We start from the raw sequence: 26,290 nt of genomic DNA on the forward strand, positions 1-26,290 counted from the left end.
CGTCGTCGCATTTCTATCTACAAGACCTAGTGTTTAAAAACACAAACAGATGAAACAACACCATCACACTTCAGGAAAAGCCCAGAGCAGTTTTCTTTCTGGTGAGGGCACTGCTAGAGCAAACCGTTTGACCCGCCTACATCAATCAGTACGTTCGAACAGGGCACGACCAGCCCCATCAAGTCCCCTGCGGGGCTCACCTTCCGAGACGTTCCTAGCCGAGCTCAGCGGAGGGTGCGCGCTGCGGGGTGATGGGACGGGAGGGCGGAGGCAGAAGCAGCCCCTGCTGACCCCGAGGCTCACGCGTGATGGAGACGGAATCCAACCGAGGAAGAATTGATCTATGATCTACACAGTAGCTCCCCCCACCCCCCAAAAAAGCTAACCACTATCTTAGCCATCAGAGGGTGGCGAGGGTCGCTGTGCCCCGTGACGAGAGGGAGGTTTCTCCGCAGGGGCAAGGAGCACCTCTGGAGACTCCGGGGGGGCTCGACACCCTCCCGGGGGAGCCCACCTCAGGCACAAAACCAACAGAGCTGGCCACCCCCGATCCCCCGCGCCCCCAGCCGGCCCTTCCAAGGACAAACCCTCGTCCTCACTTCTGCTCCAGGTCAGGCCCGGCCTGCATGGCTGGTGGCGAGAAACAGAGCCGACGACGAGGGACATCCTCTGCTCAGCACAACACAGACGCACCCACAGCCAATGCCCAGAGGTGCCTGACACTCACAGTGGGACTCACGAACTTGCCCGGCCACTCGGCCTCACGGCCCAAGCAGAGGCGCTGACGGCCAGAGAAGGGAAGGAGGGGCTTCCGAGTCCTCTGGGGAGGGGGGCGCACAAGGCCCGTGGTCACCTCTCACTGGGCAGGTCTGGGGGCGGGGGAGGGGGAGTGGGGAGGCCGCCCTTCTCGGGCCCTGGCGGGGGGAACACCTGAGACGTCTCTCTGTAAGGCCGTCTCCTCCTAAGCCCACGTCTCCCTCTCCAAGGGGGTGCATGACAGCAGCACACTGTGTGGTCCTGGAGTCAGAGCCGACAGTCCGAGGGAGGGGCTCGGACCACCGGACCCCAGGCACGCCCGAGAGGAGAGGGGGGACGTGAAGTGCCGGACACTCGCACACTGACCGCCGCTCACCCACCGCCCAGGTCGGCCCTGGCATCCCAGTGAAACTGCGACAGACAGGCCGTGAGCCGGCCTCAGAAAACAGCAGACCTAAACGAAAGGAGCTGCCAGGGCCTGCATTTCCTTGCTCGTGTCGGGTGAACTTTTTAATCGTTTAAGGGCAACATCAACCAAGTCACAGACACCTGGGGAAGCCTCGCGTTCTCTGGCCCGAGCGCCACTGAAGACGTCTCCCCCCACACAAATAAAAAGTTAAACAAAATTTCAAAGAAAAAAAAAAGGAAAAGAAAAAATGTGTAACGAAATACAAATCAAAGAAATTTATTGGTGCTGACGAAAATACATAATAGAAAAAAACAAAACACAACACAACACAACGGAAACAGAACCAGAACCAGGACCAGACCCAGACCCAGGACCCCTGCCCCGGTGGGCCCTCTGAGCCCTTAATTCATGAGGACCTCCATCTGCACCAGCCGCGCGTTCGTGTCCCCGGACGTGCGGTAGGGGATCATCCCCGCAAAGGTAATCAGGGCTCGGGCTTGACTCCGGAGTTGCTGAGGGAAAGGGGGAGAGAAGAAAGCCCGTTAACTTCCTCGCTGGGGGCACCGTGCTGGGGACAGCCACTGGGGTCTTCCGGTTCCTACCCCTCGGCGCCGGGGCAGACTGCTGGGGGTGGACAGCTCGGCGCTGAGTTAGCAAAGCCTGTCCACGGGCCCCCGTGCCGAAGCCCTTCCACCGAGCAAAAGACAGACGGGCCCGCCGGGCACGCCGCCTCGCCGGACACGTGACCGGCTTCTGCCGCGGCCCCGGGCTTCAGACCGCCTGCCCCGCGAGTCCAGGCCTCGCCCTCCTGGCTGGTTTCTCTGCACCTGCTCCCCAGGGGGTCCGATTCCCGCGGGGGGGTCTGAAACACTGGAGGGGACAGCTGCAACCGAGGGCAGCCCCAGGCCAGCTGGCGCTCCTCCCCTCCTGGCCTCAGGGCTTGGCCCTCATTTCCCAGGCGACAGTATTATGGGATTCCTGGGTTGTTCCAGGAGGGAAAAAGATTTTAGCTCAGATGTCTACAGTAACCTTTGGAAGACAACCTTCACTCTGGTTTCTAACTGACAAGTGGATTAAGGAGTACAGGAGCTTTGGAGAACTGCTCTGTGTGGCCGCTGCCCGCAGCTGCCTCGGGTGCACACACGGCCGGGCCCCCCACCTCGGTGCGCCCGCCCGGGCACGGCTGCCTACGAGGCTACAGGTGAACACTGCCACCGTCGCTCACCGGGCAGGCGCGTCAATGACAGTGCCTGCCGGGGTCACAGCAGACAGTGCCCACGGGCACCCCTGGAGGAGAAGACAGGGTTTTCAAAGACCTGGTTTCCAACTGCCAAAATCAGGTAGGGCTGTTAAAAACCATGCTGAGAACCTCGTCGAACGGTAAGTGGAAAAGCTGAGGGAAAGGGAGAGCTCGAACACTCACGGGTCTAACAGTCTAACTGGGCCGAGCACCTCTGCCCTTGGGTCAGATCAACTGGGCGGCGCACGCTGTGTGCGGCCCTGGGTCTGCGGCCTGGACGCCGCCTGACCCGCTCACGCCAGGACCCTGCAGGCAGCCGAGAGGGCAGTGGCCCAGCGCCAGACGGGTGGGGCGCCCAGACCTGGCTCCTTCCCTGCCACCCTGGGGGCCCCCAGAAGCCAGCTGCTCCCCCACTCCAGGCAGTGACTGCCCCTTGGGGTCACCGTGAGGCTCAGCTGAGAGCAGAAACAGGGGTGTACCCCGAATCCAGGGGCTGGCCAAACGCCAGTCCGGGTTTGTGAACGTGCTGGGACCCACGTTCACAACCTTGTACTCTAGAACGAGCGGTTACACTCCCGTGGGGCCACGGCAGATACTGGCATTCTGTCTGACTTTGTAAAAGGTGGTGACGCCGGCAGACTCGGCGTGTCTATTTCTGTTCTGTCTGGGGCTTGAGAAGAAGGGTGACCCCATGCACATGAGATCCCTGCCGGGGGTCCCAACACGGGGCCCGCCCGGCCGCCGGCCGACACGGGAGCCAGCGGCTGGGCCGTGAGTGCTGGCCTCGCCTCGCGAGGAGCAGCGGGCGGCCACCGGGAAGGCGGCCTCAGCGCGGGGCCGGCCCACGCTGGGGTCTTACAGAGTCGCGGTCCTCGATGACGCGCTGGGGCCTGGACGCCGAGGAGGGACTGGTCCCCTTGAGCCTCTTAAACTGCGTGAACAGGATGTTCATGGTGGCGAGGAGCACTTCGGAGAGGTTGTGCCTGATCTGCGCGGAGAGAAACACGGGAGGTCAGGGAGGGGCCAGCCCGGGGCCAAGGACAGGCTCGGGCACCGCGGGCAGGCCCGCTCTCACCCAGGCGGCTGCGCAGAAGGTCAGGTGCACCGCGCTCCTGACGCAGTGTTTACGCCGCTCCTCCCCGGCAGGGGGCGAGCCCAGAGCAGGCTGACCACCTGCGAGCGGTGCTGGCGGGGCAACCACCAAGCAAAGCTCGGACCTAAATGTCAGGAGGCGGGGACACCCCTGTCTCAGACCCCCCAGACCGACTCCCCTGGACCCTCAGCCCTGGCAGCGAGCACCCTTGGGAGCGCCTATGGGGCGGGCGCTGGTGCATCTGTGCCCTGAATGATGTGTCTGGAGAACAGGAAGCAACAGAACAACAGGTGGTCGGGGTGGATGGCAGCGAATATGGGGGGGAAGCAGACTTTCTCAACTGCGTGGGCCACGGCGGGCCACCCCCCCCCCCACATGTGAGGCAGCCAGACTTCCTCCTTCCTCCACGACAGAGACGTGGTTTTGTAAACAGTGCTGGCTACTGAGCGAGGGTTTTAAACTGAAACGCCACCAGTGCCACATCCGGCAGGCCCTGCGTGTCTGTGGCCCTAAAGAAGCCTAGTCCTACCCCAGCTGCACACGGGGCGACCAGGAGAGGTGGGGCCACAGCCCCGATGAGGGAACCAGAGCTTCCGGGGCGGGGCCTGGGCGTGAAGATGGTTTAAGCTCTCCTAACAACTGCAGTGGGCCGCTGAGCGCCCTCAGGCCAGACGGTGGCCACGGGCTAGAACTCTGCAGAGGGACCGCGGCTCTGCGGCTCCAGGGCCGGTAACTGCTCCATGGCCACTGCACCTGCTTCTCCAGACAGAACGGTTCAGACGGGAAGGGAAGTGAATCCGACACACGTTTTATTCACCGGATGGGACTACTTAAAGAAGATCACAGTTAAGCTCCAAAACACCTTCTCCGACAGGTGGATAGTGACGCATTAAACCAGAGCTCACGGGACCAGCCGGAGACCTGTCCCTCCCAAGAGCAGCTCTGATCGCCAAGTGGCTCCATTTCCTGAGTCAGGTACCAGGACAATGATCTGAGGAGGACACACACACGCACATGAGCACACACGTGCACACACACACACACAGGGGCACCGGCCCGGGGACGGGAGCCGGAAGTTGCCTTAGCAAACTCGGTCTGGACGGCCAGCGCGCGGGGCTCTCCGAGTCACTGGCTCCGGTCAAACCAACACTTCTGGGGGAAGCAGGGAAGAGGATTCCGTAGCTCAGGAAGCAAAGGACTCACTTCGTCGCTGAAATTCCTGAAGGCGGCCACTCTCTCTTCCACACTTTCCTGATTCAGGGGCACCAGCTTCAGGCGGTCGATGATCTGTTTGAGAGAAAAGCCCGGCGGCCCCTGTGACCCGGCGTCGCAGCCACCTCATCGCCGTGCGCATCATTGCCGTGCGCACGCAGCCAGCACCGGAGCAACAGGCACCCCGGTGCCGCTGCCGCCTCCTCTATCCTGCGCGACTCCCACGCTCCGCTGTGCATTTTCAGGGGCACGCGCTCCTCTGCACTCCCCACGCCCCCCCCCCCACAACCCGACACTCACGTCAAAGGCTCTGTCGATGTGGCCGCTGTGGTACTCATCGAAGAAGGTGATCAGGTCCAGCAGGAGATAGAACGTGGAGTCCACACACTTATTGGCGCTGATGCCCTGGGCCCGGTACCTGGGAGACAGAAGACAGGGAAGGGGCCGAGGGCATGTTACGAATTTCTGTGCAGCCTGGAGCTTTAGGATGGCGTTTGCAAAATGTCAGAACCTCTTGAACTCTCTACAGGCGGTGAATTAAGGAGTGAAAATAGCGCTTCTTTTGGAAATTGCTGCGCTTTTGACAGTAGGCTTGATGTGAATCCTCCCACAAGTATTTTGTACGAAGCAATGTCCTCCAGCCTCAGCCACCGTCCCTGGGGATGGTTTCCTGAGCGGACATGTCTCATCTGCCAAAGAACGGTCTTCCGCGCTGCCCCGGGAACGCACCCCCGGACCCCCGGGTCGCTTCATTGGGAGCGCCGTGGCAGGCACAAAACAGAATGCCTGCCGCCTCGGCCCGGGGGCCACACCCAGTCCAGTGTGAGAACTCCGTCCTCTCAGGAGGAAGCTGGATTCTGAATCGCTGGCTACCCGCCTCCGAGAACTCCCCGACCAGCCGTCAGCAGCTCTGCTCCCAAATGCCTCTGCTGGCCACGGTGCAGGGGTGAATGCAATCCCTACGGTCAGACCTGACGTGCAGGGCGAAGACGCCGAGACGCCCTTCCCCACCCTCCTTCTTGGGAAAACGCCTGAAGCCTGCTGGTAGCGAGTGTTGGTGTGGTGCAGGGAAACTCTGGGGGTGCTGGGGGGGGGTCTCCAGTGAGGTTGACGACGCTCGGGGCGGCCACTGGCCCCGGCCCCGGCGCCCGGCCTTACCGCTCCGCGATGGAGAGGGCCGTGCCCTTCAGCCTCTCCCTGTTGGACTGCGGGGCGCTGATCTGCGGGACCACGGGGCTCAGCAGCTTGTTCATCAGCTCCAGCACCTTGTCGGCGTTCTGTCGGACACGTCAAGTTCAGGGGGGAGGCACGCGGTCGAGGAAAGGGACAACTAAATCACCAAACACGGGAGGGGACTTTCTGGGGTGACGGACAGGACCGGTCTGTATCTTGACCTGGAACACTCTTCGGGCTATACACTTAGTATCTGCACAGTTTTCTCCACCCGAATTAGACCTCGATCCAGTTTTAAGTTTTAAAAAGTGAGTTAGCCTCTTCCCAGCTGACGGAAGGAGAGAATGTGGTCTCTCTTGGGCTATGCCACCCTCGGCGCCGGCATGCGCTCTAGTGTAGAAACACCCCTTCCAGCTCCCTTGGAGAGCCTCGAATGTCCTCCCACCCCCCGCCGCGCTCTGACCCAGGGGTGGGTCTGCGGCCGCCCGGAGGGCAGGCACCACCGCACTTGCACCAGCGACTTCGCCATCGAAGAGCAGCGGACGCTTATTCTGCCGCCCAGCGAGACGACAGCTCAGCACCCCCAGGACACACCTGTAGCACGCCACCCCTGGGTGGCTGGGAATGAATCTGCCGGTGGGGAAGCCCACCCTGACGGGACCGCTGGCTGCCTGCACCCCAGGGAGAGGGCCTCGTAGGGGGAGCGGAACAGCCACGGCGCCCCCGGGACATCCGCAAGCCTCACGCCGGAAGGCGACAGGTCGATGGGGCGCAGAAGGCGGAAGGGCGCCTGTACCTTGGCAAGGTCGTACAGCTTTGCTGCTTCCTCGAAGAGTCCTTTACTTTCAGCCACGGAAGCAACTTTGTTGATGATAGGCTTCGTGTCACTAGTAAACTTATCGATGACCCCCGGCTGACAAGACAAATTATGGAGGGGGTTTGGGGGGAGGGAAGGAGGGGGAGAGAGAGAGAGAGAGAGAGAGAGGGAGGGAGGGAGGGAGGGAGGGAAGGAGGGGGGGAGAGAGAGAGGGAGGGAGGGAGGGAGAAAGAGAGAGAGAGAGAGAGGGAGGGAGGGAGGGAGGGAAGGGGGGGGAGAGAGAGAGAGAGAGAGAAAGGGAGGGAGGGAGGGGGAGAGAGAGAGAGAGAGAGAGAGAGAGAGAGAGAGAGAGAGAGAGAGAGAGAGAGAGAGAGGGAGAGAGAGATGGGTGCACAGAGCTGTTATTTTAAAGGCAGGGAAGCAGCTGGGGTCTGAAAACTACTTCCACTGAGAATGCTTGCTGGGGCAATGCACCCATTTATTTCATCGGCTAGGCTCCAGATTTCTTAAAGACGTAAGGGCTTATCCAACGAGCGATGGGGGCCGAGGGAACCACACCGCAGAGGGAGACGGCGGCACAGAGGAGTCAGCAGCGAGACACCACGCTCTCTGCCTTTCCGGAGTGGCCCAGGGTGTGGGTGAAATCAATGATTTCAACTTTGCTGATGGGCGGGCACCGGGGGGAAACATCAAAAAACTCGGAAAAAATGCCGGAGAGATGGTGGATTTGCTTTCTAAGATGGCAAGAGAAACTCGGTGCTCAAAATATACATGCCAAGTGGTGTCAGGATATTTTTTTAAAAAATTGCCATCACTCAACGGCAACCGAATGGCCAGGAGAGCATGAGGGGGCCTCGGGCACCGTGCAAGGGCTGGGGCGGCTCACGTGACGCCTGCCTGGCCGCTCTGACCCTCCGCCGGCACGGGACCCGGTCGGGGACCTGCACCCACCACCCTGGGGGCAGCACAGACCAGCGAAGGGCAGGAGCTCTGGGGTCAAGAAGGCCTGGGTTCGAATTCCAGCTCCCCTTCTTCCTAGCTGTGTGATCTCAAGGAAAATAATTAACCTCTCTCGTCTCCGCTTCCTCCCTTAGAAGACATAGATAGTAAGGATTCCAGCTTCCTGAGTTCTCGCGGCAGTCAGATAAAAGATACCTGCCACGCATCCGGCACAGTGCCTGGCGACAGTCACCGCTCAACAGACATGGCCGCTGTCTCAACGGCACGGCCACCGGCCTCACTTGTAGGCTGGCCAGTGTGAGCTCACACCGAGGCTACTGGGCCCTCCTGCGTCCGCACCGCCATTCAGACACCGGAGGAAAGTGGGGGCATGAGGAGTGCGCTCAAGTGGGGCAGGTTGCTAGTGGGTCTCAGCCGGCCGCGGAGGCCCACAGAGGCAGCTGCACCTCAAGGGTCGGGGCGAAGTCCCGAGCCCCCCGAGACTGCCTTCTGAGGCCCAGCGCTTCTCTACCTCCCCCGTCTGGGGGGCGAGGTGCAGTAATCAGTTTCTTCTCTTGCACATTTCCTGGGCTGAGAATGACAGACACGTAGCTTTCCTGGCTCAAAAAGTGACACTGAACAGACTACTTTGAATAAAAAAGCTGCCTGATCACCAATTTACATATTTTAAGGAGAAAGAGAAATGTGTGTAAGATCAAGGTCATCACGTGGGGCCCGTAATTCATTGTTTTTGAAACCAAGCAACTCCTTTCACACTTGCACCTTTAGCACCTTGAGTTAGTTCTGAAACCTAACCGTGCTCTGCGGACAATGAGAGGCCCCAGCTGCAAACGAACACGTGCCCGGGGCGTGTCCGACCCACCTTCCTGCTTCCGTCGCTCTCCAGTTTCCCAAGAATCATGTCGAACTGCGGAGACAAAAGAAGTCCCCTCAGTTTCCTGCACAAGACACACACACACACCCCCGCAGTTCTTTGGGGGCCAAAGGGGAAGAAGGCAGGGGAGGTGCGGGAAACCTTACATTAACTAGGAAACCGTGAGTCATTGTCAGAAACCAAAGACGACCCTGCAACTCCTCTGGGTCACAGACATCCTGACCGCACTGCGGGGGCCCTGCAGTGTCCCACAGGCCGAGAGGGTGCACACGGACGCTCACAGGTGGGGTGGGGCGGGGCAGGGTGGGGGGGAGACAAGGAAACCGACACACCTCTCGACTTTCTATCACGAGCTCGCTCACGCAGCGCAAAAACATGTTCTCTCCCTGGCTGTCTTTCTCGTCCCTGCAGGAAGGGGACAAAGACCACGCGGTTTCTGGGGTGGACCCAAGGTCAAACCCAGCTGAGGCGAAGGGTGGAGAGCGAGCTCTACCTGAGGAAGTAGAAGTACTGCAGGGCCTCCCTCGGGTCCGTGGACTCGAACTTGCGTGTGTAGAGCATGAGCAGCCGCACGAAGTTCAGCCGCCGCATGCAGGGCGGGTCGCCGGGCTCGTGGCTGACTGCACGGGGGGCAGAGGGAGGGGGACAGAGCAGGTCACCACCATGCCGCTCCGCTGGCCCAGGCGGCCAGGAGCTGCGGGGGCTGGGTCCAGAGACCCAGGGGCAGCTGTGCTGCAGCCCGGCCAGCGTTGGGCTGCTCTGGCAGCCCCTTCACCACCCTGTCCTCAGCTTCCCTCTGAGCAGAGAGCGGGGACAGCGGCCCTCTGCAGCAAATGACCAGCACGCTGGTCTTCGGATGGGAAGACGGAGACAAGGGACCGTCCTGGGCTGTGCGCTGGGTGACCGCCGCGCTAGCTGTCAAGGAAGCTGCCCCCACCCCACGCGGACCCGCCCGTGAGGTGCCTGGGTGGGACACCCCGTCACCGCCCGCGTGGGCACCAGGCTCGTGACGCCAGGGCGCTTCTCCTGCGGCCTCCTCCGGGCAACCCGACCGCCCGGCCACACGACGCGCCCTCGCAAGGCACCGTCACCCTGGGGGTGCCGCTGGGCCCAGTCCTTGCGGGCCGCGGGGACGTGCACGCTGCTGCCCGATGGGGGGACGCGCTGTGCTGGCACCGCCGCCGCACCCCCAGGTACTCACGGAGCTGAGCGCTCTGCCCGGAGGATTTCAGGAGCAGCTTCAGCTCGAAGAGCACCAGGGCCACGTGGACGGCGTGGCAGCGCAGCCGCTCCGTGCGGAAGAGGAAGGCGATGGCCGCCTCGAACTGCGCCGTCAGGAACAGCACTTGGAAGTAGAGGAAGGGCTGCTGGTTCACCGTGAAGTGGGACTCGCCTGGGGGCGGAGACGGGGCGCGCTCTGAGGGAGCCGGCCTGGACACGGAGAGCTGCCCCCCGAGCCCTGCCCGGCTCCGTGACCTTCTCTAGACCTCACGACACGGCGGCGAGGAGGGCCCCACTGTAAAGCCCAAACTGCTCGCATCAGGTGGGAGAGACACGGAGTCCAGGGCCTTAAAACGGAATACGAAGGGGGCTGCCGATCTCCTTTATGTGGATCAAGTGACTCCATAAGGAGAGGAACGAAGGTTTCAGATGCTTCCGTACATTGAGATCTGTGGGCACCTGAATTCAACAACTGCTGAGTCGTTGGAATCTTTTCTCCCCAGAATTCTTAAACAATGCGGGTGGGGGGCTATTTGTCCCTCATCTCTGCTCAGAGGGTCTGCGTGCGATGTACGGGGAAGCAGCAGACAGGTCTCTTATTGTCCCTCCCTGAGCAAATGTCGACCAGAGCAGTTGGAAGGAAACGGCTTCCTGTGTGTGACCCTAAGTCTCACACACTGCTTACGGCCACATGGCCTCGGCCCAGACTGGAAGTCATGCCGTGCTGCGTTCTGAAAATCCACAGGGTTCTGAAGCGGGGACAGCGTTCAGGGGCGGAGGGTTTTCCCGGGGGAAAGGTAAGCAGTGACCTCAGGCGAACGAGGGGAAGGCGGTCAGGTTCAGGGCATCTTACCGTAGTCTTCCAACAGCTGCTTCTGGAACTGCGAGAGAGTGAGCCTGTCTTGCGGGGAGCTGGTGCTGTCGTCGTCGAAACACACTTGGTTCAGCTACACCCGCAAGAGAAGCACGTGCGTTGGCACCGAGCCTGTCCTGAGCCAGGCGCGCAGCTGTGGCCGCTCAGCAGCTGAGCTGACGGCCGGGCCCACGGGTTGGGGTTACAGGGTCAACGACGGGGCCAGGACACAGGACACCCACGAGCCCCGGGGCCTCCCCGACCCCGCAAACGCAGCAGGTAAGATCTGAGGGCAGAACGCATGCAGAGGGTGGGGACCGAGGCCCCGCACAGGCGAGAAAGCAGCGCCTGCCTTCAGCCACAGGTAGTCCTCGGTTTTGTCGGCCACTTCGCTCTGGTTGTCGGTGACATCGCACCTGCCGATGACACAGTACACGGCCCGCTTGTAGGGGTCCGTGTTGTTCCGGAGGGCCCTGCGGTAATGCAGCCGGAGCTTGTTCTCCGTCGCTGGGGACAGTCTGAGGCACAAGGGGACAGACAGACACCAGACTCACCACAGATCCTCAGGGCACCTGAGAGCACCTGGTCCCCATGAGGTCCCGGAGTCAGAAATCCTTCCTCCCCCGAGGGTAACAGACCCTGCCCTGCCTGCACCCCCTCGGTACCCCGCTTTAATCCGACGGCCACCACCGGCGCCCACTCTGCCGGCCAGCTCCCTCAAGCAGAGGCCTGCAGGGCGGGTCTGTCTCGGCCTCCCTCTGGGCTCCCCACTCCCTTATCCCTGCGGGAACATGCCCCAAGTAAACGCCTACCCCGGCGTCTCCCTCTGGGGCAAACTCAGGGACATAAGCCCTGCTTTACTCTGATGCAAACCAGACAAGGGCACATGACTCAAGATCACACCATCGGCCTCCCTAACATTACCGAGCAAATCATCTCCGCTTGTTTCTCACACATATGGCTGGGCACCGCCATCATTTCTTCTGTGTAACGTGTGTACATCCCAACTAACCTTTAACCCCAGCCTCTGAGCATCAGGCTGACCGGAAAGCACCCCATGCTAGCAAGGGAAGGGCAGCGCAGCGCAGCGCCGTCTGATCGGCATCCGCGCGTGCTGGAGTTTACGGAACCAGTCGGGTCACGCTCCCATCGGAGCCTCTCCCGTGCCGGAACAGACGGCTCCCCCAACACGTGAGGGTCAGAATGGGGCTCTCCTCCTACGGTTTTCAACTGTGATTCTCAGGAGACTTCTACTCACTTCCTAACCTTTGTTCTTTCCCAAGTAGAAACCTATTTTGAGCCACGTTACGGGGAAAAGAGAGCGACGCTTCTGGAGGCGCCGCCTCGGTCACTGTACCTCCTGTCCTTGCTGCTCATGTACTCCTGGAACCAGGTTTTAAACTCCCCCAGCTGGTGCTGGGCCAGGTTGACCACCTGGGACGCGGCGAGCAGGTCTCCGCAGCGCATGCAGTAGTAGATTAGCGCCCACACAGGGTGGCCTTCCACCTCTCCGTCCTGGAAGAGGAAGGACGCCCGAGTAAACACACGAGCGAAAGCCCCCCGACAGGTCTCTGATGCACTGACCCTCGGCGGAGCCCTCTCCTGCGCTCACTCGGCACTCACCACGACCTGATAAGGTGCGGGCCGTGAAGGTGGGGGGCCGCCCCCTGCCTGTTTTACACACGAGAAAACCGACGCACGGGAGCAGTCAGTGTCTGTCTGAGGGAACCCGGCGACTGGCAGTCCGGCTCTGGGGTTTTCCCTCCCATCGCTGAGCACCCCACCGGCTGCAGGGCCAACCAGTGGCTTCTCCACAGAACCCCAGGAGCCTGCAGTAGTCACGTGACATGTTCCCCCGTGACCACTGAGACACGCACTCCTGCAACCCCCCAAAGGTGAGGGCTGAAGACCTTCACTGACCGTGAGAGACCACCATCATCAATCTGGAGTTTACAAAGTGTTAATTACCACCGATCAGCCAAGTGGACACCGGCACTTTCATCCGAGCGCCACGTACTGCGTAGCTCTGTTTCAGACATGCGCTAGGCACTGGGGATCCGCGACGGCAGCCCTGTCCCCACCGGCCCAGGGCGGGGGCTCATCTGTCCCGAGTCGGGCTCGGCCACTGGCCCCCGCAGGGACAGCAGCTACTCTTCTCTCTGCTTTTGTGCAGCTCCAGAGAAGTGGACCGCAGACCACCTTTCTGTTCCTCCACCCACCCCAGGCAGGACTCTTCCCAAAAGCCGGATCTGATCATGTCACTTCCCCATTTAAACCCCCTGGCTGGCGTGGCTCAGTGGACTGAGCACCAGCCTGCAAACCAAAAGGTCGCCAGTTCGATTCCTGGCCAGGGCACACGCCTGGGTTGCAGACCAGGTCCCCAGCTGGGGGTGCACAAGAGGCAACCAATCCATGTTTCTCTCCCTCTCGTTCCCCTTCCCTTCCTCTCTCTGAAAATAAATAAGTAAAATCTTTAAAAAAGAAAACGCTTTGAGCTGTTTGCACTCAAAGTGGCCTGGCACTCAAGGCCTCGACCAGCTGGCCGCAAGCCTGCCAAGCCCCACCACGCAGCCAGTGCTCGGGTCAGCCCCTGCTTCCCCCGCACACGTTTTCAAGCTGGCCTCCTGCAGGAAGCCGGCCTCCTACATACCCACCACTCTTGGCAGCACGCTGCACACAGTGGGGTAAGTGACTGTAAGGTCATTCCCCCAAGTGGGCGGTGACCTGGGAAGGAAGGCCACATCCTAGGAACTCCATTCTTCTCGCTGTCAGAGCCAATAATCTCAGGAGTCATCCCCGACTCTGACTCTCACACCCACCTCCAAACTCTCCCTCAAGTCCTATTGGTTCTCTGTTCGAAACAGGTTCAAGACCCAGGGAAACGCCACCCCCGCCCCCACTGAGCTGAGCAGCAGCCCCACCATCGGCGGGACTCCCGCCCCACCAGCCTCCAAGTCTCCCAGCTTCTCCCCTTGGCCCTCTGGTCTCTGTCCTGCCCAGCAGTCCCTACACTTGAACCCACTTGAACTGAAAACGCTGGAGGTACAAATGACCACACGGAGAAAACCGCCAATACCTGAAGTCCAGGCAAGGGAGCTGGAAGCTTAATGTTCAGGAAACTTCGAACCAACTGGTAAGTCCCAGGCACCCCACCCAGCTGGGCCTGATTCAGATTTCCAAAGACCGTCACGAGGGTGTAATTCTTGTAACTGGGAAGGAAAGAAATGAAGGAGGAAAACACGTAAGACACATACCCCTGCCCACACCCACGGCACTGGACGGTGGGCTCCGCAGGGCGGGAGCGGGGCGAGGGGGCCGTGCACGTCCGACGCAGCACCCGCAGTGTCTGCTCAGCGGGCAGCGGGTCCCTGCTCCAAAGAACCCCTGGAGGAGTATGACCGTGGACTTCAAATGCATCAGGGCTAATGTGCGGAATAGTAATTGTTCCAGCTCACAGCCTAACGTTCTAGTGGGCTCTTGGCTCTCTGGAAAAATTTCAACCTACAAAAATTTAAAAGAATAGTCCCATGAACGCTCTATCCCCTTTACCTAGGTTCACATATTGTTGTCATTCACACGCATGTCTTCTCTCGTTCTATATAGACATGTATGCCCACATACACACACACGCGTGCATATATACATACACACTTGTTTTCTTAAGGATTTAAAGAGGTTATTAGAAATACAGAAAGTGGGGACTGTTTCATCTGTAAATACCTCACCACGTATCTCCTAAAAACTAAGACATTCTCCTACCTAACCTCAATGCCATTACGACACCAAGAAACTCCACATTAATAACTGTTAGCGTCAGAAACATAGCCCATCCTCAAGTTTCTATTTTAACTGAGGTACTAACGACACAGTGTGATGCCACCTTCAGGGCACAGTCTGACGACTCGGCATTTGTGCCCCCGTGGAATGACCACACGGGTCTAGCCACCACCCGCCACCACACGCAGTCACGGGATTCTCCTCTCGTGACGAGAACCTCGGGGACCCACTCTCCCAGCAGCGCTCGCACACGCAGGCGCCGCCACTGACCGTGGGCGCCGCGCCGCACGCACGGCCCGTCCCAGGACGGACCGACTCGGGAACCGGAAGTCTGTGCCTTTGGTCCCCCCTTTGCCCATTTCGTCCACCCCCACTCCCCACGGTCAGTGCGTCAGCATCAGCAAAAACACTTTAAAAGTGAGCATAGTTACTCTAAAATACTCCTTTTACCGAAAAGTAACAAGGAATCCTTACAAAGAATGCCAGCAGGAAGCGATCGCACTGCAGTGAAAGAGAAAATAAGGTTACAGTAACTGGACGGAAAAGCTCCAAGTGCTGCTAAAGGAATTAATGGGGCAAGATAACTCGAAAAAAGAAGTGAAAAGAATAATTTCTGAAAACGGGACAGCTTACCAGCTACAGAGCCAGGGAATGCAGCCTGGTACCACTGGGGAAGGCGAGACCAACATCAGGAATTGGGTTTAAGAAAAAAGCAGTTGTGGGCAGCCGTACCTATGTACCCATTAGAAATAATCCTACATGGTGGGAAGGTCTGACTTGTATTTTGCTGAACTGTAGCAAATAAATACTACCACACCATTGGCTTCTTTATGGCTCAAGATCGATACACTCTAAACCGATGTTACAAAAAGTTAGCCAAAGCCAGATGGAATATTTTATAAACTCTTTTGTGTCCGTGCCACAGGGAATTCCAAATTTTACTTAAGAGCAGAGGCTAGTGAGTTCAATCTGTCTGTTGGCGACCCTCTCACATAGCGACTGTATAATTAATTCAGGATTTGGTATAAAAAGCTAGTCTCTGCTGCACCGTTGGAATCACCTCGTTACACACAGCAAGTTTAACGAGTTCCGAATGAAGTATTACTTTGTTGATAATGGGCGGCCACACTGCAAGGCTGCTGGCAGCTGCGCAGGCCCAGGGGCCGAGGGCTGAATTCAGCGAGTGTGTTCAACGTGGCTATCCTTCCTGAGCCGGCGCAGGGGCTCAGCACCCCGTCTCTGGGACAGGGAGGGTCTGCCGCACACTCACGACAACCCCCGCTGGCCGACTCAGCGCTGGAAGGAGTGCCCACGGGGAGGGACGAATGGCACCAGCCCTACCAACGAAGGGGACAGCAGTCAGGGCACAAGGGCACGGCCACGACCCCCGCAGCAACCAGGTCCAATCAGTGAGGGGTGGCAGAGAAGCCCAGGCCCAAGTCACGGGCACCGGCAGCCGGGAAGGACCCGGACTCACAGGCATCGCTGGGCTACAGCCAGAAGGAAAATCAAGGAGGGAGGGGCTTTCCCGAGGTTCAGAGGCAGCAAGACTGCCCGGCGTGGGAATTATTACAATGCCACGGGAAAACGGAAGAGCCTGAACCACGTCAGGGAACAGGGTCTTGACTTAAACGGCCGCATCGTCACGACGTTGCTGTTTGGAGGGACAAGCGCGGAGAAGGAGAAGGAGAAGGAGAAAGAGAGGAGTCGGACGGCGCCCCACTCCTTCCCAGGACTCCACCTCGCGCAGAACCAGGCCCCGCGGGGAAGTGCTCGAGCACAGAGCGGCATCTCTGCAACTTGCTCAGCCTCGTCTGCGCTGTGCCAGCGACAGGGTGCTGAGCTCCAGGACCGCCTGCCACGTAAGGAGTGAGGAGCGAGGGCCTCCGTGCTGCCGCCGCCTCACCTCTGCTCCAGGTACCCCAGGGCCTGCCGGACCAGCTCCATGCGCACCTCCACGCTGCTGCGGCTCTTCAGGGCATCCGTCGCCGGCGCCAGCAGCACGTCGGTCATCTGCTTCACCATGGCCCACATGTCCGAGATGTTCTGCACGGAGAGGAGACCGCACGGGACAGTACTGTGGGGCTGCAGGGCCCAACGTAGTCCGAGGCCCCCGGCTACGCCCGGCCCGGAGGATGCACCTCTGCCCCGCGCCCGTCAGGCCTCGCCTCCCAACGAGCACCCGGGCCCAAGTCGGCTTTCACGTCGACGGCTGTTCAGATAATCTGCGTGGTGTGGTCAAGACCGAGTGAGGTCACGAGAACACTGAGTCTCCGTGGGGCATTCCTTGAGAGCGAGTGCACGCATTTATAATCGTCCGACGCTCTAGGAGTCTGAACACAAGTAGCTGCATACCAGTCCTCACAAGGTCACCTCAGATTTTTTTTAAGGCTTAAAATAAGAGTTTAACCTAAATAATACATTTTCTCTCCCAGAGACTCTCCAGGGGCCACTGCTCTTGCCCCGCTTTGGGAGTATCCCAGCCTCCCATCTCCTTCCCACTCAGGGCCTTCAAAGGCCGGCCCTGGTGACAGCCTCCCAGCACGGGAACAGGCGTCCCCTCCTTTGTCACCACCACACCGCTGGGACGCCCTCTCCCCGGGGTCCTCCCGGCGGTAAAGCCCTCCTTAAATTGTGTCCCCTGAACCTCTGCCGTATTCTAAAGTTAAGAATTGCACTGACGGGAGAAAAGCAGGTTTACACTTCTTCCAAAGGAAAAGAGAAAATCCTGTTTTCATTGTCTCTCTCAAAAATTAAAACTGTGGAAAGTCCACCCGAATGCGACTGGTGCTGGCTAGTGAGATGGTTGGTGAATTCTTCCTTTCTCCTTAGTTCTGTCCGTATCGCCTTACATTCTACTAACAAAATAATAAAGGTGGACGCACTTTTGGAGGAAAAAAACCTGTGTATGAGTGCCCGCTCCCATTATACCCCGCCGCCCTCTCTCCTTCCTCCTGCCTACCCCCCAACCCATCCGTCCATTTATCATCTCGTCTCCCGGGGGGAGAAGACTGTCCGGGCATAAGAATGGAGAGATGGGAACGGAGACAGAATTGGAGAGGAACGGGGCCAGCAGCATGAAGCACGCTCCTGAAGACCCCACCAGAATCAAGTTCAAGGGGCTCACGGGCATGAAGACATCCCTGTTACCACGCACTGTCCTTAAAGAGCCAGTTAGTCTGTCAAGGGAGGGAAACCGGTGAGGGAGGGGCCGAAGCCAGACGGGACCTCAAGGCAAAACCGGCTCAAGAACCCTGGTGGCCCCGAGCTGGTCCTGGGTAGGCCTTCTGAAGATGCACCGGAGAGGCACATGCAGCACCGCCATCGGACGACCGCCCCAAAAGCATTTACAATAAAACTCCGAGGAGTTAACATGTTATTCCACGGAACAGAGTGTCTCCTCAGCCCATTCCTGCCAAGCCAGCGCACTGCTAACCCACGTGAGCCCGGGACCCTGCTCCTGCCTGGACCCCGCTCCCGCCAGGGCAGCCCCGGGCCCTACCTTGTCGTCCAGCTCCGAGGCCGAAGCGCAGAGGTCCACGAGGTTAGGCTGCAGGTGCCCGCTCACAATCTTCTCATTGTAGATATAAATCTGAAGTCAAAACCACAAAGTCAGCGGCGCATTTCTAGTCTGAGCTCTTCTTTTCAAGACCCCTGGAAGCAGCACGGAAGCCGGTTTCCGCCCAGCGGTCAGCCACGCTTCGGCCGGCCTGCCCTTCTTCCTGTCCGTGCGGCCGGGCAGGCGAGGCCCCCAGTCAGCTTCCCAGGTCTGCGGGTGCGCTGGTGAAGCGGCACCGACAAACCAGCACTCACGGCGACCCCAGGCTTCCGGACTCCCGAGGAACGGGGGCAGGGGGCCCTTCTGTGCTCTCTGCCCAGCAGGTCCCCCCCCCCCAGCCCGTTGCCTTCGGTCCCAGTGAGCAAGGACCCGAAGGGGAGACGGACGATGGAAGGGCGCCCACGGCTGTTTCCTAAGAACGCGGGGCAAAGACTGGTGACCTTTCAGCAGAGGTCGGGACGGGCCCGGGCCAGCAGCCGAGTAAAGGAGGGCCAGGCGGCGGCGCCCCTCGGGCCGTAACAGCCGCTGCTGCACATGCGGAGGAGCGCCCCCTCCTCCTCGGTCAGTGTGCTCAAGAGAAAGGAGTTGTGTGAGGTTTCAGGCACAGAAAAACCAGTCCTGCTTTGAATTTTACCTTAAAAGAGCTAAAATGATGAGGGTAAAAACTAGTAAGTTCTAGTCTTTACACCTGAGCTCCCTGCTCTGCCGGGGACTGAACAGGCGGTGATGCTGGATAAACCAGGCGCCCGAGCCCCGCCTCCCCCTGCCTCACACGGGGGCGCTGCCATGCAGCCTCCAGAGGCGTCACACGCAGGAGCTAAAGGTGGGCTTTGGGCGGTGAGGTGGTTTATTCCCTCTGTGAGCATTCACCAGGGGCCTCCCCTCCCTTCACAAGGCACTGCGTTGAACACGGGACGCAAAGACTCACTTCCACCGGAGGGGACAGCCGTGTGAGCAGCCACGTGACACGGACTGTCCTCTGGGCTAGAAAACGTCAGCCTTACGACAGCTTCGTGTTCACAGACACGGAAGACACGTGCTGTCTCTCCTCGGACGCTCATTTATTGGGCCTGACCTCTGGTGGTGGCCTCGGCGATGGGAAGAGTCCTCCACGCCACAGAAGTGAACTTGAACTTTAAAGGGTATGGATGTGTGTGTGTGTGTGGCGGGGGGAGACCTTGTACTGGGGCACAGGAAAAGCGACGAGGGCGCAGCCATAATGCCTGAGGGATCTGGAAGGAGGGGGACCTGTGTGCGAGGAGTGGATGCTACGGATACGGGTGCCTGGTTAGAGGTGGCAACGGTACACCGAGACTTTAAAAAACATCTAGAAAGTTCTTCTTAACAAGGGGCGTAAGAGGGATGGAAGCCTGCCACCCTCAACTCAAGAAACAAGGTCATTTCGCCGTCTGATTCTTGGTGCGGGGAAGCGGCAACCTGGAACACACCACACGGGGGGCCGGCCCGCTTTGATCAGAAAGTCCGCTCCAGGTGGCCCTGTCCTCAGGGCCTGTTCCGTCCAATGTCTCACCGCAGCGCAGGTGGATCCACACCCGTACGCCTGCGGGGCCACGGTCCCCAGCCGGCACCACGGTCCCCAAAGCAGTGCGCTTACCCAGGGCAGCAGTAGGAGGTGGTTAGGAGCACACGGTACTGACCAAGCAGAAAACCATTTAGAACATTTCTCAACCACAAGGGGTGGAGACGGATTTCTGATAATACCATCAGCCTTCCGGGTACTCCAGTTAACAGAGAATGCCATTTGCTAAGCAGTGTGGTTACTGAAGGCCTCCCTGTACCTGGGTCATTGCCAAGTGCAACACGAGGCGCCTCAGTCAGTGTAGAGGCAGGTTTCAATTACCCCGAATCAAATCGGAGTCGCTCTATTAGAGAATGTGACGGAATTCTCCCGGGGCCTGGGCGGTAGAACATTAACCGGTCCTCTGAACGCAGAGCCGACTGGCCTCCAGGGTCTGACTTCCACATGAGGCCTCGGTCTCCCTCTGCCCCCCAGAAGGCCCCCACTGGGCTTCCCGGGCGCGCCCCTCCCGGAGCGTGCGCTCACCTGCCGGGCGTAGGCCATCTCCGTGCTGTCCAGGGAGCTGCGGCCCGGGGGCCCCCCGTCACTGATGTAGCTCGGCTGTAGGCAAACGCACATTCGGAATTGGTTAAGAACATCATTTAGTCGCGTAAACGAAGAATCACATGGACACATGCTTGTCTTTTTTCAGTAAGATTTTATTTATTTATTTTTAGAGAGAGGAGAATGGAGAAAGAGTGGGAGAGAAACATCAATATGTGGTCGCCTCTCAAGCGCCCCCTACTGGGGAACCTGGCCTGCAACCCAGGCATGTGCCCTGACTGGGGAATAGAACTGGCGACCTATGGTTCACAGGTGGGCGCTCAATCCCCTCAAAGACACTCAAGGACTATTCCAAATCCCTCCCTCCTACCTCCACCCCCTGCTAGCTTCCAGTCTGGCACATGGAGTTCAATATATATCCAAAGGGCATTCCTATCTGAGACACAGAACTCCTGAAACCCCCAGGTTAAAGTAACGGTAACTACACTTACTGAGCACCTACTGCATGCCAAGCCCTGCCTCACTCCAGTCCACGTGTCAACTCCGCAACGCTGGGATATGAACGTATGCCATGTCGTTTTACAGACGGAGACACCAGGGCAATGCCATGTCGTTTTACAGACGGAGACACCAGGGCAAACAGAAGGCCACTCACCCAAGGTCACTCCAATGGCAACCAGTGGAGCCCTGGTCTGACTCCAGAGGCGGCACCACACGGACGGCCAGGGCGGGGCAGGGCGACCTCCCAAGCACGGCCACCGGAGAGCGGGAGACAGGAGCGGCTGGACACCCTGGCCCCGCCACTCACTAGCCATGTGACCCTGACTGAGCTCGGCGCTTCTTTTGGGCCTCAGTTTCTGCCACTGTGCAACAGGGCAGCGACGAGATGCATCCCACAGGTTTGTGATGGGATTAAACGGGGAGAAAAACGGTCCTTACAACACGGCTGCGAGAACTAGGTAGAAAGGGCCCAGGACAGTGCCCAACCCTTGGCCAGTAAATGCTGCGATCACCTTTTAAACAAAAAATAAACCTCCACCGTGAACATGGACAGGAATCCTGAACGGAACAACAGCGGGCAGGCACGGACGCCCCAGAAACAAAACCTAACACGTCCGACTCGGCGCCGACCGAGGCCTCGTCTCCTGTTCCCGCCACAAACACACTGTCCTCGCGTGAGCGGGGGAGCCCCAGCAGCTCGCCCTCCCCACGGGCCGACTCGGGGCGCTCCCGTAACGGTGACGCCGCGGCGGGGGCTGCTCTGTAACACAGCCAGCCTTCCCGGACAGACCTGGCCACCGAGAGCCGACGGTCCCAAAGACTTTTTAAAGGGCAGAACGCGCGGCCTGTGAGCACCAGCGACCTAGCTGGGGGAGTGGGGAGGGGCACGGCAGGGGAACGGCACTGACACGTCTCCGCAAGGACACAGCTGTTTGGGCTACACGTACACAAACAGCCTGGAGAGCTGTTTTCCAGTACTAAAGACCCAATTTTAAAAACAATCCATTTAAAAAGTAGTTGGTTTTCAGGCTTCCGATTTCCATTTAAATTAATTTTGCTTAATGCCCTTGTTTTCGAAAGCGCCTCTCCTTCACTTGCCCTTGGCCTCGCCTCTGCGCGGCACACAGGGCCCACGGCCGTCGACAGGGAGTGTGCGTGCGTGCTCCTCCTGCGCAGAGGGACCCGCCAGCCCTCGCTGGGATTTCAGAGCCAGGGGCGGCGAGGGCCACGTCGCTCTGTGCCCTGTGGCCAGGACATCCCATCTCTGCGGGCCTGTGGGGCCCTCTTCATGGGGGCCAGGGGGCAGGAGCAGGGACCCCGAGACCAGAAAAGCAGGCAAGACGGGGGGCAGGGCCGGAGGAGCCCAGGGGCTCACCCAGGAGTCCAGGGATCTGGGAGAAACAGCGACTCGGGGAGCAGAGCCACAGAAAGGTCTTCTCAGAGCAGACGGGGTCCCCAACACTGGTCCTCAGAGCGCGTTCCAGAGCAGGAGGGGCTGGCTGGAGAGTGGCAGGGAAACTGCCAACTTCCACTAAGTGACTGCTTTCGTGCGAAGCACACCCAGGGATGAGGAAACCCTTTCCCAAGGAGGGCACCTTCTGGTCGGGGAGAAAAGCGTGGGGCCCGGGGCTCCCTGCACGACAACGCAGACAGATGCCCGTGGAGGCCGAGGGGACCCCGGGGGCAGGTGTGCTGCTCCGTCCCGGGTTCTTGCCCAGGAAACTTTCTTGCCTCGAAGCAAAAACTTGAAAAGTTATTAGCAATCTTTCAATTTCTACCTTCCTTTAAAAATCATACCTCTGTCTTCAATGATATCCTAAGGAAATTAATTTCCCAAATTCACGCCATCGTTTCCCACATTAAAACCCTCCCAGGAGCGGGGGTCAGTTAAGACCCCCCAGGAGCGGGGATCAGTTAAAGCCCCCCAGGAGCGGGGATCAGTTAAGACCCCCCAGGAGCGGGGATCAGTTAAAACCCCCAGGAGCGGGGATCAGTTAGACCCTCCAGGAGCGGGGATCAGTTAGACCCTCCAGGAGCGGGGACCAGTTAGACCCTCCAGGAGTGGCAATATGTTGCTGCTCTTCTATGACCAAAAGGCTGGGGGGAGACGTCTCAGGAAGCACTGTATCCTAGTTGTTTAGCTTTCAAAAACACACCCGTAAGTCTCTCTTCCTATTGAATTACCCTTCTTTGGACATTCAAGATGAGCGGAAGTCTCCTTCCTAATGACTCCGAATCCCAACAACCACCAACTGGGAACAAGATTCCCAACGACCGACACTTAAAAAGGGGCAGGTCCTTTGGAACACGATGGAAATGAGCTCAGCAGCGTGGAACGCCGCAGACGGCTGGGATGCGCCGGGCAAGCTCTGCGCCGGCTGGGCGAGGCACCTTCTAGTCTCTCACGCTCCTTCCCACAGGCCTTCCAGAGAGGCCTTGAGGATAAGGAATCCCGCCGGGAGCCCGGGCCTGTCCCCGGCCTTTACCCTACGCGGGTTCCTGCCCACATGGAGACAGTATCGCCTTCCCATCACTTTGAAGAAAGCTACGTGGACAAAGCTGGCAAAAACACACGGCCCCACGCACCCACCAGAAAGGCCGAATATGAAAAGACAAGACACACCAAGCGAGGCAACGATTTGGGCCAATGGCATTCTCACGCCCTGCCGGTCGGAGGGCCATCAGTCCCAGCCCCCTGGCAGAGGACTCGGCAGGAGCTACTCCAGCCCGACACGCGCAGGCCCTGAGCCAGCCAGTCCCTCTCGGGTGTCCCTGACAGAGGAGCAGACACGCGCACACGAGAACGAAACACACGAGAACGGTCACCACGGCGCTATCTACAAAAGCCCCGAAGTGGGAGCTGCCCAGACGTGCGTCGACACCAGGGTGCACACACAGACCGCAGTTACACCGTTCAGCCACGGGAACCAATGGCCCGCAACTACACGTAAGGACACGCAGACTGCTGAGCAGAAACACGAGCACACACCGTGTGACTCCACCCACACCAAGTTAACGCGCAGGCAAGACCAGCCCGCAATGTCAGAAGTCCCGACGGCGGTTCCCCGGGGGGAGGTGGTGAGGGCAGTGACCCAGCAGGCACACGAGGGGGCTCCCCAGGTGCTGGTGACGCTCTGCTTCTCCACCTGGGCATGTTCTATCCGTGATCATCACTCGCTGAGCCGTGTACTAATAACAGGGCTTTTCCGGGCACATCACGCTTCAGGGGAGAAGTTCCAAACGACAGCAACAAGCACCACAGCCCACGGCGGCCCGGGGAGTGGCAGGCCCCTGGAGAACACCGCCGTGCCACCCGCCAGCTTCTGCGGCGAAGCCGCCCTCTCTGCTGGGGGCACAGCAGAAGTGCGGGCAGCCCCCTTCCGAGGGGACGCGAGGTCAGGGGAGAAGAGTCTGCTAATAGATTAGTCTATTTTTAAGAGAACAATCAAGAAAGAACATCTCATTAGCAGCTTATAATTACTTCCAAATCCCAATACAGACCACAACCCATTAACACCGTTTTAAAAAACGAAGTTCATAAAACCGCGATCTGTTCTATCACCTGCCCAGACGCACGAGAACCTGAGAAACATCAGACTGACCGAGGGTTTGGTGCGTCGGCCCTTCTCTCCCAGAGGCTCTGACCCGAGTCTCCGACGTCTCCGAGTCGGGGCTGTGGTGCGGGCCCCAAGGAGCAATCTCCTGCGGCAACCAACTGGCTTCCACACCTGTCTGTTCAGGGGCTAACTCAACAGAAACACTGGTTTTTCAGATCAGAAGTAAATCTGCAGATGTGGGGCGGGCAAAGTTATCCCACAGGCTAGACACATGGCCGCGCCGCCCGCCCTGCGCCAGACGTCGGCAGCGCCGGGGCCAACAGGCCCGCGGTCCCGGCTGCACCAGCACGCTGCACGTCCGTCCGTCCGTCCGAGTCCCCGTGGTCCTCTCCCTCGTAAGAAAAGAATGCTAGCGAACCATGAAATGACTTCTGAGAAAAGGACTTAGCAGGAAGCATGGGTAAAAAGTATTTGAAGCATCTAACACCACAATTTTTTATAACATTATAATTGTTAATCTGCACCTCTAAATGATCTGAAATTGCTTTTAAAAAATAGTAAAGGATGGCCATTATGGGTCAGTCGCGCTACATGATCATTGGCCTTCCCAATAATCGCATTTCCCCAGTGAGGACACTGAAGGTCTGCGAGGTTAAATAGCCTGGACGCGGTCTCAGAACCAGTCGGTGGAGCCCTGAGGCCAGGGCTGGGCTCTCCCCAGCACCGGAGCAGGAAATGTGTGGGTAGCCACGGCTTCCCAGCACAGGGCTGACATCACCAATCAAGCAAGACACTCTTCCTGCTGATCCCAAGGTGCAGCTCGAAATCCCTCTCAGGAAGTCTCTAGAATATATTAAGCGCAAAAAGCGAGATACAGAACAGAGCGTACAGTGAGCTAACTTTTGTGTAAGAGGGAAGGGGGATAAGAATGTATTGTCTCATATACTTGTATCTGCATTAAGACACACTGGAATCCCAGCTGGTGTGGCCCAGTGGATTGAGCGCTGGCCTGAGAACCAAAGGTAGCTGGTTCGATTCCCAGTCAGGGCACATGCCTGGGTTGCGGGCCAGGTCCTCCCTCAGTAAGGGGCGTGTGAGAGGCAACCGCACACTGATGTTTCTCTCCCTTTCTCCTTCCCTTCCCCACTGTCTAAAAATAAATAAAATCTTTAAAAAAGAGACACACTGGAAACACGCACAACAAAGCAGTAACAGTGACTGCCCCTGGGGGAGGCGGAGCGGGGGAGGGAAGAGGCTTTCAGGGACGGGCTACTTTAATTCTCAAATCGCACGAATGCACCGCCATTTCTTAAAATTAGGTTTTTGAGAGGAGAAAACCCTCGACCTGGCACTGCCATCAATCACTGTGTTCTAGTGACAGAAACAAACAGTAGGCAATATGAAGACATAAAACACACACAACGGTACATGGAAGGAGGGGCCCAGAAGAAAAACGGAGCAAGACGAGGGAGAGAGGAAGCACCGACGGGGAGGTTGGCTTGGACTTCAGAGAGCCAGCCCTCGGCAGGCGGGGCGCACGGGACGGCACTAGGGGAGCGCTTGAGGGGAGAGCTGCTCGAGGGGGACGCTGTGCGGTGACCCGGGCAGAAGTGGCGGGGAGCACAGAGGACGCGAGGCAGAAGCAAACCCGCACGTTTGTTCGAGGGACTTGTAGGAGCCCTGGGGGCGGCGGCGGCAGCAGCGAGAGCGACAGAAGGGAGAGAGAGACAGAAGGGAGCTGGAGGGGTGACCCGCCCCACCCGGTAGGGACTTGCAGGCCACGGAGAAGACTCTGGCCCTCGCTGCAAGTGAGGCGGGAGGGGCCCGAGCAGAGGAGAGACTCCACCCAGCCTGTGTTCTGACAGTGCTATTCTGACGGCTGTGTTAAGGGGTTGTACAGGACCCAGGCAGGGGGCGTGGGGGTCGACGACCTCTGAGACGGTCTCCATAATCCCCACCTCCTGGGAGTCGAGCCCGTGTGCAGCCCTCTCCCCGTGAGCGTGGGCTGGATTTAGGGACTCAGTGACTCTGGATCTGAACAGAGGGGACAGGATATGGCCCCCACGACTGAGTTATGCAAAGACCGTGGGTGCATGCTGCGGGGACTCGAGCGCTCCCTCGGATCCCTCACCCTTGCCCTGGCCAAAGCGAGTCAGGTTGTGGGCAGCACAACTGCCTGGGAGACCCACGTGGCAGGAGATGACG

The 26,290-nt window shown here is 59.1% G+C and overlaps 1 protein-coding gene across 4 annotated transcripts in view; it reads right to left on the reverse strand.

The window, feature by feature from the left end:
- Positions 1 to 1,417: 1,417 nt before the first annotated feature.
- The window catches only part of NUP93 (nucleoporin 93), an 82,790-nt gene continuing 57,917 nt past the window's right edge, over positions 1,418 to 26,290 (reverse strand). For all 4 annotated transcript variants that reach the window (XM_045819196.1, XM_045819195.1, XM_045819197.1 and 1 more), the window contains 17 exons: positions 20,010 to 20,084; positions 17,888 to 17,977; positions 16,292 to 16,431; positions 13,685 to 13,817; positions 11,966 to 12,123; positions 10,961 to 11,126; positions 10,609 to 10,702; positions 9,736 to 9,927; positions 9,028 to 9,154; positions 8,867 to 8,939; positions 8,523 to 8,567; positions 6,680 to 6,796; positions 5,869 to 5,987; positions 5,011 to 5,128; positions 4,702 to 4,785; positions 3,265 to 3,393; positions 1,418 to 1,677 (listed from right to left, as the gene is read on the reverse strand). In XM_045819196.1, coding sequence (XP_045675152.1) covers positions 1,567 to 1,677; positions 3,265 to 3,393; positions 4,702 to 4,785; positions 5,011 to 5,128; positions 5,869 to 5,987; positions 6,680 to 6,796; positions 8,523 to 8,567; positions 8,867 to 8,939; positions 9,028 to 9,154; positions 9,736 to 9,927; positions 10,609 to 10,702; positions 10,961 to 11,126; positions 11,966 to 12,123; positions 13,685 to 13,817; positions 16,292 to 16,431; positions 17,888 to 17,977; positions 20,010 to 20,084 — 1,971 coding nt within the window. In that variant the 3' untranslated portion in view covers positions 1,418 to 1,566. The remainder of the gene's footprint in view (positions 1,678 to 3,264; positions 3,394 to 4,701; positions 4,786 to 5,010; positions 5,129 to 5,868; positions 5,988 to 6,679; positions 6,797 to 8,522; positions 8,568 to 8,866; positions 8,940 to 9,027; positions 9,155 to 9,735; positions 9,928 to 10,608; positions 10,703 to 10,960; positions 11,127 to 11,965; positions 12,124 to 13,684; positions 13,818 to 16,291; positions 16,432 to 17,887; positions 17,978 to 20,009; positions 20,085 to 26,290) is intronic.

The sequence above is a fragment of the Phyllostomus hastatus genome, unplaced genomic scaffold (assembly GCF_019186645.2).
Source record: "Phyllostomus hastatus isolate PE091 unplaced genomic scaffold, TTU_PhHast_1.1 phas_scaffold_345, whole genome shotgun sequence".
Lineage (NCBI taxonomy): Eukaryota > Metazoa > Chordata > Mammalia > Chiroptera > Phyllostomidae > Phyllostomus > Phyllostomus hastatus.